At 35.2% G+C, this 13,744-nt stretch overlaps 1 protein-coding gene across 1 annotated transcript in view; it reads left to right on the top strand.

The window, feature by feature from the left end:
- LOC133663687 (protein mono-ADP-ribosyltransferase TIPARP-like) overlaps positions 1 to 13,054 on the top strand; it is a 46,075-nt gene extending 33,021 nt beyond the window's left edge. The window contains exons 4-6 of the mRNA XM_062068371.1: positions 1,313 to 1,609; positions 9,647 to 9,904; positions 12,724 to 13,054. Of these exons, the coding sequence (XP_061924355.1) occupies positions 1,313 to 1,609; positions 9,647 to 9,904; positions 12,724 to 12,913 (745 nt within the window). The 3' untranslated portion in view covers positions 12,914 to 13,054. The remainder of the gene's footprint in view (positions 1 to 1,312; positions 1,610 to 9,646; positions 9,905 to 12,723) is intronic.
- Positions 13,055 to 13,744: the final 690 nt, after the last annotated feature.

Genomic DNA, 13,744 nt, shown 5'->3' with positions numbered 1-13,744 from the left:
TTGTTTGTTAGTTTTTTACTATTTGCAATTGTGGCCGTCAGTGAAGACAAAACCTTGAATTAGTTGCACTCTTTTATAAGCCTGAGGGGTCAAAGTGTAGGAATAAAGCAGTGGCTTATACTCTGGAATGTAGCGTCTATTGCTAAATGTGTTTGTTCTTTTTCATTTTGACCAAAAAATAAACCGTTTCCTATCTTGTAAATTGTATATTGATCTGATTATGCAACAAGAACACTTTTTCATCATCATTTTTACTTCCAATACGATACAGCCTTCAGTATTGGCCAATACCGATTTGATATCAGCAGGAATCATACATACTTGTCTTGAAATGAGTCAAACAGAACAATGGTAGTTATGAAAAACACTCATTTATTATTGACTGCATGACAGACTCATGCTGTCTTTAAATTGAAGTAGAGTGGTAATTGTTTTTGGTGACATTTATTATTTACTCCATAACAGACTCATGCTGTCATTAAATTGAAGTAGAGTGGTAATTGTTTTTGGTGACATCTATTATTAACTGCATGACAGACTCATGCTGTCATTAAATTGAAGTAGAGTGGTAATTGTTTTTGGCGACATTTATTATTCACCTCATGGCAGACTCATGCTGTCATTAAATTGAAGTAGAGTGGTAATTGTTTTTGGTGACATCTATTATTAACTGCATGACAGACTCATGCTGTCTATAAATTGAAGTAGAGTGGTAATTGTTTTTGGCGACATTTATTATTCACCTCATGGCAGACTCATGCTGTCTTTAAATTGAAGTAGAGTGGTAATTGTTTTTGGTGACATCTATTATTAACTGCATGACAGACTCATGCTGTCTATAAATTGAAGTAGAGTGGTAATTGTTTTTGGCGACATTTATTATTCACCTCATGGCAGGCTCATGCTGTCTATAAATTGAAGTAGAGTGGTAAATGTTTTTTGGTGACATTTATTATTCACCTCATGGCAGACTCATGCTGTCTATAAATTGAAGTAGAGTGGTAATTGTTTTTGGTGACATCTATTATTAACTGCATGACAGACTCATGCTGTCTATAAATTGAAGTAGAGTGGTAATTGTTTTTGGTGACATCTATTATTAACTGCATGACAGACTCATGCTGTCTTTAAATTGAAGTAGAGTGGTAATTGACATTTATTATTCACCTCATGATAGACTCATGCTGTCTTTAAATTGAAGTAGAGTGGTAATTGACATTTATTATTCACCTCCTGGCAGACTCATGCTGTCTTTAAATTGAAGTAGAGTGGTAATATGAAATGTAACCCCGCCTCTTCTGTCCCCTCACAGAACCTTGGGTGGTCTGGCTTCGTCGCCGCCGTCCTCCTCGTCCACGTCCGCCATCTCCCTGATGGACGTGTCTGCGCCACACCCTCTCTCCCCGACCACGAGCACGCCCGCGCTCTTCCCCGAGACCTGGTTGCCCATGGCGATGAGCCAGGACTTCCTGCAGGTGGCCATGTCCCGGGACGACCGCAGCTACAGGACCGTGTACAGTCTGTTCCACAAGACCGTGTCCGAGACCAAGTTCAGGATCATCAAGATCCTGCGGGTCCAGAACCCTTTCCTCTGGGAGAAGTACAAGAGGTGAGTCTTCTCTCACACCCAATACACTATTATACTCATTATACCCAATACACTATTACACTCATTACACTATTACACTATTACACTCATTAGACTATTACACTATTACACTCATTACACTATTATACTATTACACTATTATACTCATTATACCCAATACACTATTAGACTCATTACACTATTATACTCATTACACTATTACACTCATTAGACTATTACACTATTACACTCATTACACTATTATACTATTACACTATTATACTATTACACTATTACACTCATTACACTATTATACTATTACACTATTATACTCATTATACCCAATACACTATTAGACTCATTACACTATTATACTATTACACTATTATACTATTATACTATTACACTATTACACTCATTACACTCATTACACTATTATACTATTACACTATTATACTATTACACTATTACACTCATTACACTCATTACACTATTATACTATTACACTATTATACTATTATACTATTACACTATTACACTCATTACACTATTATACTATTACACTATTACACTCATTACACTATTATACTATTACACTATTATACTATTACACTATTACACTCATTACACTATTATACTATTACACTATTACACTCATTACACTATTATACTATTACACTATTATACTATTATACTATTACACTATTACACTCATTACACTCATTACACTATTATACTATTACACTATTACACTCATTAGACTATTACACTATTACACTCATTACACTATTATACTATTACACTATTACACTATTACACTCATTACACTCATTACACTATTATACTCATTACACTATTATACTCATTACACTATTATACTCATTACACTATTATACTCATTACACTCATTACACTATTATACTCATTACACTATTATACTCATTACACTCATTACACTATTATACTCATTACACTATTACACTATTATACTCATTACACTATTATACTCATTACACTATTACACTATTACACTCATTACACTATTATACTCATTACACTCATTACACTATTATACTCATTACACTATTATACTCATTACACTCATTACACTATTATACTCATTACACTATTATACTCATTACACTCATTACACTATTATACTCATTACACTATTATACTCATTACACTCATTACACTATTATACTCATTACACTATTATACTCATTACACTATTACACTATTACACTCATTACACTATTATACTCATTACACTCATTACACTATTATACTCATTACACTATTATACTCATTACACTCATTACACTATTATACTCATTACACTATTATACTCATTACACTATTATACTCATTACACTATTACACTATTACACTCATTACACTATTATACTCATTACACTCATTACACTATTATACTCATTACACTATTATACTCATTACACTCATTACACTATTATACTCATTACACTATTATACTCATTACACTCATTACACTATTATACTCATTACACTATTATACTCATTACACTCATTACACTATTATACTCATTACACTATTATACTCATTACACTATTACACTATTACACTCATTACACTATTATACTCATTACACTATTATACTCATTACACTCATTACACTATTATACTCATTACACTCATTACACTATTATACTCATTACACTATTATACTCATTACACTCATTACACTATTATACTCATTACACTATTATACTCATTACACTCATTACACTATTACACTATTATACTCATTACACTATTATACTCATTACACTATTACACTATTATACTCATTACACTATTATACTATTACACTCATTACACTATTACACTATTATACTCATTACACTATTATACTCATTACACTATTACACTATTATACTCATTACACTATTATACTATTACACTCATTACACTATTATACTATTACACTATTACACTATTACACTATTATACTCATTACACTATTATACTATTACACTGTTATACTCATTACACTATTATACTATTACACTATTATACTCATTACACTATTATACTATTACACCCATTATACTCATTACACTATTACACTATTACACTATTATACTCATTAGAGTAATTAGAGTTTTACATTCGAGTAATACGCTCATTAGAGTAATAAACTCATTGGAGTATTAAACTCATTGGAGTATTAAACTCAGAGTAATACACTCATTAGAGTATTACATTCGAGTATTACACAGAGTATTACACTCATTAGAGTATTACACTCATTAGAGTAATACACTCGTTAGAGTAATACACTCCTTAGAGTAATTAGAGTTTTACAGTAGAGTATTACACTCATTAGAGTAATACACTCGTTAGAGTAATACACTCCTTAGAGTAATTAGAGTTTTACAGTAGAGTATTACACTCATTGGAGTATTACACTAATTAAAGTATTAGTTATTAAGAGTATTACAGTTATTAGAGTATTACAGTAGAGTATTACAGTAATTTGAGTATTAGTTTCCAAAAAAGTATCCATATTGTCATGTAAAAGTAAGCAGTGGTTAGTTAGTGTAGGTTAATGTTAGTTTGTGTAGGTTAGTATTGGTGATAGGTTAGCTAGTGTTAGAGTTAGTGTTAGTGTTGGTGTTAGTGTTGGTGATAGTGTTTGTTAGTGTTAGTGTTGGTGTTGGTTAGTGTTGGTGTTAGTTAGTGTTAGTTAGTGTTGGTGTTGGTTAGTGTTAGTGTTGGTGTTAGTTAGTGTTGGTGTTAGTGTCAGTTAGTGTTAGTGTTGGTGTTGGTTAGTGTTAGTGTTGGTGTTAGTTAGTGTTGGTGTTAGTGTTAGTTAGTGTTAGTGTTAGTGTTGGTGTTAGTTAGTGTTGGTGTTAGTGTTGGTGATAGTGTTTGTTGGTGTTAGTTAGTGTTGGTTAGTGTTGGTGATAGTGTTTGTTAGTGTTAGTGTTAGTGTTGGTGATAGTTTTTGTTAGTGTTAGTGTTGGTGTTAGTTAGTGTTGGTGTTAATGTTGGTTAGTGTTGGTGCTAGTGTTTGTTAGTGTTAGTGTTGGTGTTGGTTAGTGTTGGTGATAGTGTTTGTTAGTGTTAGTGTTGGTGTTAGTTAGTGTTGGTGTTAATATTGGTTAGTGTTGGTGATAGTCTTTGTTAGTGTTGGTGTTGGTTAGTGTTGGTGATAGTGTTTGTTAGTGTTAGTGTTGGTGTTGGTTAGTGTTGGTGATAGTGTTTGTTAGTGTTAGTGTTGGTTAGTGTTTGTGATAGTGTTTGTTAGTGTTAGTGTTGGTGTTAGTTAGTGTTGGTGTTAATATTGGTTAGTGTTGGTGATAGTCTTTGTTAGTGTTGGTGTTGGTTAGTGTTGGTGATAGTGTTTGTTAGTGTTAGTGTTGGTTAGTGTTGGTGATAGTGTTTGTTAGTGTTAGTGTTGGTGATAGTGTTTGTTAGTGTTAGTGTTGGTGTTAGTTAGTGTTGGTGTTGGTTAGTGTTGGTGATAGTGTTTGTTAGTGTTAGTGTTGGTTAGTGTTGGTGATAGTGTTTGTTAGTGTTAGTGTTGGTGATAGTGTTTGTTAGTGTTAGTGTTGGTTAGTGTTGGTGATAGTGTTTGTTAGTGTTAGTGTTGGTGATAGTGTTTGTTAGTGTTAGTGTTGGTGTTAGTTAGTGTTGGTGTTGGTTAGTGTTGGTGATAGTGTTTGTTAGTGTTAGTGTTGGTTAGTGTTGGTGATAGTGTTTGTTAGTGTTAGTGTTGGTGATAGTGTTTGTTAGTGTTAGTGTTGGTTAGTGTTGGTGATAGTGTTTGTTAGTGTTAGTGTTGGTGATAGTGTTTGTTAGTGTTAGTGTTGGTGATAGTGTTTGTTAGTGTTAGCGTTGGTGATAGTGTTTGTTAGTGTTAGTGTTGGTGATAGTGTTTTTTAGTGTTAGTGTTGGTGTTAGTTAGTGTTGGTGTTAGTTAGTGTTGGTGTTAATATTGGTTAGTGTTGGTGATAGTGTTTGTTAGTGTTAGTGTTAGTGTTGGCGTTAATGTTGGTTAGTGTTGGTGTTAGTGTTAGTGTTGGTGATAGTGTTGGTTAGTGTTGGTGTGGGTTTTAGTTAGTGTTGGTGTTAATTAGTGTTAGTGTTGGTATTGGTGTTAGTGTTGGTGTTATTGTTGGTTAGTGTTGGTGTTTGTTGGTGTTGGTGTTGGTGTTAGTGTTGGTTAGTGTTGGTGTGGGTTTTAGTTAGTGTTGGTGTTAATTAGTGTTGGTATTGGTGTTAGTGTTGGTGTTAGTGTTGGTGTTGGTGTTGGTGTTGGTTAGTGTTGGTGTGGGTTTTAGTTAGTGTTGGTGTTAATTAGTGTTAGTGTTGGTATTGGTGTTAGTGTTGGTGTTGGTGTTGGTTAGTGTTGGTGTGTGTTGGTGTTAATTAGTGTTGGTGTTTTTATTTTATTACATTTTTTTAACATTTGCTATCACTCTTTTTATATATTTTTTTTAAATGCGTATCTTTTCATTTATTTGTAATTTTTTAATTTGCTATTACTCTTTTTTTTTTTTAATCGTGTCTGTTTTTATTTTATTTTCTTGTTTTAATTTTGCCATCACTCTCTTTATTCTATTTAGTTTTTTTAAATTGTGTTTTTATTTTATTACATTTTGAAAAAAAATTTTATCACTCTTTTTATTCATTTTTCAAAATTGTGTATCTTTTGATGTATTTTTAATTTTTTAATTTTCTATTACACTTTTTTTTTTTTAATAGTGTCTGTTTGATTTAATTAAATTACATTTTTTTAAATTGTTTTTTTAAAGTAATTTAAAGTTTTGTATTTTATTTGTTTGTATTTGTATTTTATATTTATTTTAATTTGCCATCACTCTGGTCTTGGTTGACTTGGTCACGTCTCTTAGTTTAAAATGACATGCTAGCAAATTGAAGTGCGTGCGTGTGTGTGTGTGTGTGTGTGTGTGTGTGTGCGTGTGTGTGTGTGTGTGTGTGTGCGTGTGCGTGTGCGTGTGTGCGTGCGCCCGCTTGGATGCGTGGCGCGGCCGTCTGTGCGAGGTCACACGCTGTGAGTTGGCGGGAGGTCACGCCCAGGTCAGCAGCGAGCACGCTTTCTGCCGCTTGATGTGCTGCCATCAAAGGAGTTGCGTGTTGCTGAAGAAAATGGATTATTAGGCTCAATTTGAGGTCTTAACGGTTTTAGGGCCAACCGGCTTGGGATCGCAACTTTTTGGGACCACAGCAACTTGATAGAGGTGACCGATACAATGATATCATTACAAATCAAGTCATCATGGCGGCAGGTTAAGTTGTCCTCAACAGTCTCACTTGTGTGGGCTCAGCAGAAGGGGAGGGGCTTACCAACACAATGTATCCGATAATGCCCATATATGTACGTCCGTCAATGTATGACATCACTGATTCCCCACTCTTTAAAGAAATCTCAAAATAATACGCATAAATAATAAACATCATTTTTATCATCTTCCTCACCAAGGATGTAACTCAAAAACTAGAGTGTACTTTTTTCAATATACTGTTAGGAAGCTGTGGGAATCTCAAATTGATACATTCAGTTAGGGCTGGGCGATAAAACGATATCAATATATATCGCAATAGACGCGTAATCCTTATTTAAAAAAGGCATTCCATAATTAATTTTTCTTGGTGGGAAGAAAGGGGAATTATGGAAGCAAGGTTGGTTGCATGAACAAAGACACTCGCTCTCTGGTAACCTAGCAACGCAGGAAGTGATCACATGACACGCTAACAGCCAATCAGGTGACAGTATCAACTATCACGTTTGCTTGATTCTTTGCATGGCTGAGAAGAGAAAGTCTTTTTTTCTTCCCCAAAAGGACCGTAGTCAGACCAATGTGGTCTGTACATGATGCAAGGCAAGAGCGCTAACACCACACCACGTTAGCGCTCACCCTTTAGAGCACAGCTGTAACTTCCTGCCACTAAACCTGCAGAAAATAGTTTTTCTCAAATTTCTCTGTTTACATTTTCACACTTTGCACTATTTCCTTAGACTTTATGAAGAATTTCTTACATATTCCTTCATTTTAAGAGCTTATTGTTAAATGTTCAATGTGATTTGACTATTTTGTTGACATTATTTGAGTGTTTTCCACGCTTGTGTTGACATTTCCTCTCTGCATTGATAGCTGAGGGGTTACAATCACAGGAAGTTATTTATTTATTTTTTTAAATCTGTTTTTATTTATTTACTTATTTTTATTTAATAAAACAAATAAAAACATGATATATATATTTTTAAAAATTAAAACATATTTGAGGGATTATAATCTGAGGAAGGTTACACTTTTATTGATTTATTTTATCTGTTTTTTTTTAAAATTCATCTTTAGAAATAAAATTATATAGGGATTAAAATCAGAAGAAGGTTATTTATATTCATATTTAATTTATTTTATCTGTTTTTCTTTTTTTCTTTTTATATTTAGTAATAAAACCAATAATTAAAACAATTATACATTTAAAAAAAAATGGAAAGGTATCCATTAAAACCTAGCATCAGAGGAAGGTTATTTTTAGTTATTAATTTTTTAAAATCCGTTCTTTAAATTCATTTTAATATTTAATAATAAAAAAAATTTAAAACGATGATTTTTTAATTTTTTTAATGAAAACATAGCTGAGTGATTATAATTTGTATTTATTTTTTTATCTGTTTTTATTTATTTATATTTACCGTATATTCATATTTAATAATAAAAAATAAACAAACAAAACAATGTGTATTGTTTTTAAATGAAAACCGCAAAGGGATTATAATCAGAAGAAGGTTATTTTTAATTATTTTTTACTTTTTTATATATTTTCTTTCTTTTTTAAATTTTTATATTTAATAAAACTTTTTTTTTTTTTTTAATTAAAAAATATGTTAACAAAAAAATAACTTTGCTATTATAACATAGTTGAGGGATTATAATCAGAGGAAAGTTATTTTTTTAAATACATTTTTGTAATCTATTATTATTTATTCTTTTTTTTCATATTTAATAATTAAACAAATTATTTAAAAATGTATATATATATATATATATATATATATATATATATATATATATATATATATATATATATATATATATATATTATTCAAAATAAAAACATAGCCATTAAAACATAGCTTTTAATTTTCATATTTAAATATAAAACAAATAATTAAAAAAAAAAAAAATAATAATAAATAAATACATTAAAAAAAAAAAAAAAAAAAAAAATATATATATATATATATATATATATATATATATATATATATATATGTATATGTATATATATATATATATATATATATATATATGTATATATATATATATGTATATATATGTATGTATATATATATATATGTATATATATATATATGTATATATATGTATGTATATATATATATATATATATATATATGTATGTATATATATATATATATATATATATATATATATATATATATATATATATATATATATATATATATATATATATATATATATATATATATATATATATAAAAATAAATAAATTAAAACATAGCCATTAAAACATAGTGTAGGAATTATAATCAGAGGAAGGTTGTTTTTTTTAAATATATTTTTCTTAAATCTATTTTTATTTTTTATTTTTATTTTAATATTTATTAATAAAACAAATAAGTAAAGCTGAGGATTTAATCAGAGGAAGGTTTTTTTTTTAAATTCCATCCATCCATTTTCTACTGCTTATTCCCTTCGGGGTTGCGGGGGGCGCTGGAGCCTACCTCAGCTACGATCGGGCGGAAGGCGGTGTACAAGTCGCCACCTTAAATAAATGTTTTTAATCTATTTTTATTCATTTTTAATTTTAATATTTAATAATAAAACAATTAAAAAAATGAAAACATATGTGAGGGATTATAATCAGAGGAAGTTACATTTCAAATTAAAATATGTTTCTCCTGCTCCTTATTTTCCACATGTGATGCCAAATATCAATCATTATTCCAAGACACTTTAGCTGACCTCTGACCTCTGACCTCTGACCCCCCCCACCAGGAAGAAGGAGTACATGTCGCGGCGCATGTCTGAGATGGAGCGGCTGCTGAGCGAGCGCCACCTCTTCCACGGCACGTCTGCAGACGTGGTGGAAGGCATCTGCAAACACAACTTTGACCCTCGTGTGTGTGGCAAACATGCCACCATGTTTGGTCAGGGATCTTACTTTGCACGCAAGGCCGTCTACTCGCACAACTTCTCCAAGCCCTCGCACAAAGGAGTCCACTGCATGTTCTTGGCCAAAGTCCTCACTGGCAGGTCAGTACGTATATACAGTATGTATGTGTGTGTATGTGTGTGTGTCTGTATGTGCATGTTCTTGGCCAAAGTCCTCACTGGCAGGTCAGTACGTGTGTACAGTATGTGTGTAAGTGTGTGTGTCTGTATGTGTGTGTCTGTATGTGTGTGTCTGTATGTGTGTGTCTGTATGTGTGTGTCTGTGTATGTGCATGTTCTTGGCCAAAGTCCTCACTGGCAGGTCAGTGTACGTGTGTCTGTGTGTGTAAGTGTGTGTGTAAGTGTGTGTGTGTCTGTATGTGCATGTTCTTGGCCAAAGTCCTCACTGGCAGGTCAGTACGTGTGTACAGTATGTATGTGTGTGTCTGTATCTGTATGTGTGTGTCTGTGTGTGTGTGTTCTTGGCCAAAGTCCTCACTGGCAGGTCAGTACGTGTGTACAGTATGTGTGTGTGTGTCTGTATGTGTGTGTATGTGTGTGTCTGTATGTGCATGTTCTTGGCCAAAGTCCTCACTGGCAGGACAGTACGTGTGTACAGTATGTGTGTAAGTGTGTGTGTGTATGTGTGTGTCTGTATGTGCATGTTCTTGGCCAAAGTCCTCACTGGCAGGTCAGTCTGTATATACAGTATGTATGTGTGTGTCTGTATCTGTATGTGTGTGTCTGTGTGTGTGTGTTCTTGGCCAAAGTCCTCACTGGCAGGTCAGTGTGGGTGTACAGTATGTATGTGTGTGTCTGTGTGTGTATGTGTGTGTCAATGTGCATGTTCTTGGCCAAAGTCCTCACTGGCAGGTCAGTGTGTACGTGTGTGTGTACAGGATGTGTGTGTCTGTGTAGGTGTGTGTTAGTGTGTGTGTGTGTGTCTGTGTGTGTAGGTGTAAGTGTGTGTCAATGTGTGTGTGTGTCTGTGTAAGTGTGTGTCAATGTGTGTGTGTCTGTGTGTCTGTGTAAGTGTGTGTCAATGTGTGTGTGTGTGTGTCTGTGTAAGTGTGTGTTAATGTGTGTAGGTGTAAGTGTGTGTCAATGTGTGTTTGTGTGTGTGTCTGTGTAAGTGTGTGTCTGTGTAAGTGTGTGTTAATGTGTGTGTGTGTTTAGGTGTAAGTGTGTGTCAATATGTGTGTGTGTCAATATCTGTGTGTCTGTGTAAGTGTGTGTCAATGTGTGTGTGTGTCTGTGTAAGTGTGTGTCTGTGTAAGTGTGTGTCAATGTGTGTGTGTGTGTGTGTCTGTGTAAGTGTGTGTCAATGTGTGTGTGTGTGTGTGTCTGTGTAAGTGTGTGTCTGTGTAAGTGTGTGTCAATGTGTGTGTGTGTGTGTCTGTGTAAGTGTGTGTCTGTGTAAGTGTGTGTCAATGTGTGTGTGTGTGTGTCTGTGTAAGTGTGTGTCTGTGTAAGTGTGTGTCAATGTGTGTGTGTGTGTGTCTGTGTAAGTGTGTGTCAATGTGTGTGTGTGTGTGTCTGTGTAAGTGTGTGTCTGTGTAAGTGTGTGTCAATGTGTGTGTGTGTGTGTCTGTGTAAGTGTGTGTCTGTGTAAGTGTGTGTCAATGTGTGTGTGTGTGTGTCTGTGTAAGTGTGTGTCTGTGTAAGTGTGTGTCAATGTGTGTGTGTGTGTGTGTGTGTGTGTCTGTGTAAGTGTGTGTTAATGTGTGTGTGTGTCTCAGTGTGTGTCTGTGTAAGTGTGTGTCAATGTGTGTGTGTGTGTGTGTGTGTCTGTGTAAGTGTGTGTCTGTGTAAGTGTGTGTCAATGTGTGTGTGTGTGTGTGTCTGTGTAAGTGTGTGTTAATGTGTGTGTGTGTCTCAGTGTGTGTAGGTGTGTGTGTCAATGTGTGTGTGTGTGTGTGTAGGTGTAAGTGTGTGTTAATGTGTGTGTGTGTCTCAGTGTGTGTCTGTGTAAGTGTGTGTCAATGTGTGTGTGTGTGTGTGTGTGTGTGGGTGTAAGTGTGTGTTAATGTGTGTGTGTGTCTCAGTGTGTGTAGGTGTGTGTGTCAATGTGTGTGTGTGTGTGTGTAGGTGTAAGTGTGTGTTAATGTGTGTGTGTGTCTCAGTGTGTGTCTGTGTAAGTGTGTGTCAATGTGTGTGTGTGTGTAGGTGTAAGTGTGTGTTAATGTGTGTGTGTGTCTCAGTGTGTGTAGGTGTAAGTGTGTGTCAATGTGTGTGTGTGTGTAGGTGTAAGTGTGTGTCAATGTGTGTGTGTGTGTAGGTGTAAGTGTGTGTTAATGTGTGTGTGTGTCTCAGTGTGTGTAGGTGTAAGTGTGTGTCAATGTGTGTGTGTGTGTAGGTGTAAGTGTGTGTCAATGTGTGTGTGTGCATGTGTCTGTGTGCGTGTGTGTCTGTGTAAGTGTGTGTCAATGTGTGTGTGTGTCTGTGTTTGTCAATGTGTGTGTATGTGTTTGTGTCAGTGTGTCAATGTGTGTGTGTGCATGTGTCTGTGTGCGTGTGTGTCTGTGTAAGTGTGTGTCAATGTGTGTGTGTGTCTGGGTTTGTCAATGTGTGTGTATGTGTTTGTGTCAGTGTGTCAATGTGTGTGTGTGACTGAACTAGTGTTGTCCTCATATCAACATTGTGTTACATGTAAGATTGTTATATATAAATACAAACCCTGTTTCCATATGAGTTGTGAAATCATGTTAGATGAGTTTTAACTTGCACTTACCGGGTGTTGTTGATAAACAGTTTTGGCCTTGCATAGGAGAGTTTTAACTTGCACTTACCGGGTGTTGTTGATAAACAGTTTTGTCCTTGCATAGGAGAGTTTTAACTTGCACTTACCGGGTGTTGTTGATAAACAGTTTTGGCCTTGCATAGGAGAGTTTTAACTTGCGCTAACATGCGTGTGCTCCCAGGTTCACGGTGGGTAATCCCTCCATGCGGCGGCCGCCCCCCGTCAGCCCCCGAGACGCCTCCAGTGACCTTTATGACTCGTGTGTGGACAACTGGGTGGAGCCTCAGATCTACGTCATCTTCAACGACGACCAGAGCTACCCCTACTTTGTCATCCACTACGAGGAGGTGCCCAGCACCGTCGCCCTCTGAGCCACGCCCCCTTCCCCACTTTGACTCCTTCACCTTTGAAACCTCACCCGAGATCAACAACACCCGGACTCCAAGGGACTGTTTGCAGAACTAGGACGACACTCGACTGGTCAGTACTAGAGTACGTGTACGTCAGTACTAGAGTACGTGTACGTCAGTACTAGAGTACGTGTACGTCAGTACTAGAGTACGTGTACGTCAGTACTAGAGTACGTGTACGTCAGTACTAGAGTACCTGTACGTCAGTACTAGAGTACGTGTACGTCAGTACTAGAGTACGTGTACGTCAGTACTAGAGTACGTGTACGTCAGTACTAGAGTACGTGTACGTCAGTACTAGAGTACCTGTACGTCAGTACTAGAGTACGTGTACGTCAGTACTAGAGTACCTGTACGTCAGTACTAGAGTACCTGTACGTCAGTACTAGAGTACGTGTACGTCAGTACTAGAGTACCTGTACGTCAGTACTAGAGTACGTGTACGTCAGTACTAGAGTACCTGTACGTCAGTACTAGAGTACGTGTACGTCAGTACTAGAGTACCTGTACGTCAGTACTAGAGTACCTGTACGTCAGTACTAGAGTACGTGTACGTCAGTACTAGAGTACCTGTACGTCAGTACTAGAGTACCTGTACGTCAGTACTAGAGTACCTGTACGTCAGTACTAGAGTACCTGTACGTCAGTACTAGAGTACCTGTACGTCAGTACTAGAGTACCTGTACGTCAGTACTAGAGTACCTGTACGTCAGTACTAGAGTACCTGTACGTCAGTACTAGAGTACCTGTACGTCAGTACTAGAGTACCTGTACGTCAGTACTAGAGTACCT

The sequence above is a fragment of the Entelurus aequoreus genome, linkage group LG13 (assembly GCF_033978785.1).
Source record: "Entelurus aequoreus isolate RoL-2023_Sb linkage group LG13, RoL_Eaeq_v1.1, whole genome shotgun sequence".
Lineage (NCBI taxonomy): Eukaryota > Metazoa > Chordata > Actinopteri > Syngnathiformes > Syngnathidae > Entelurus > Entelurus aequoreus.
This window is presented reverse-complemented; position numbering and strand designations above follow the sequence as displayed.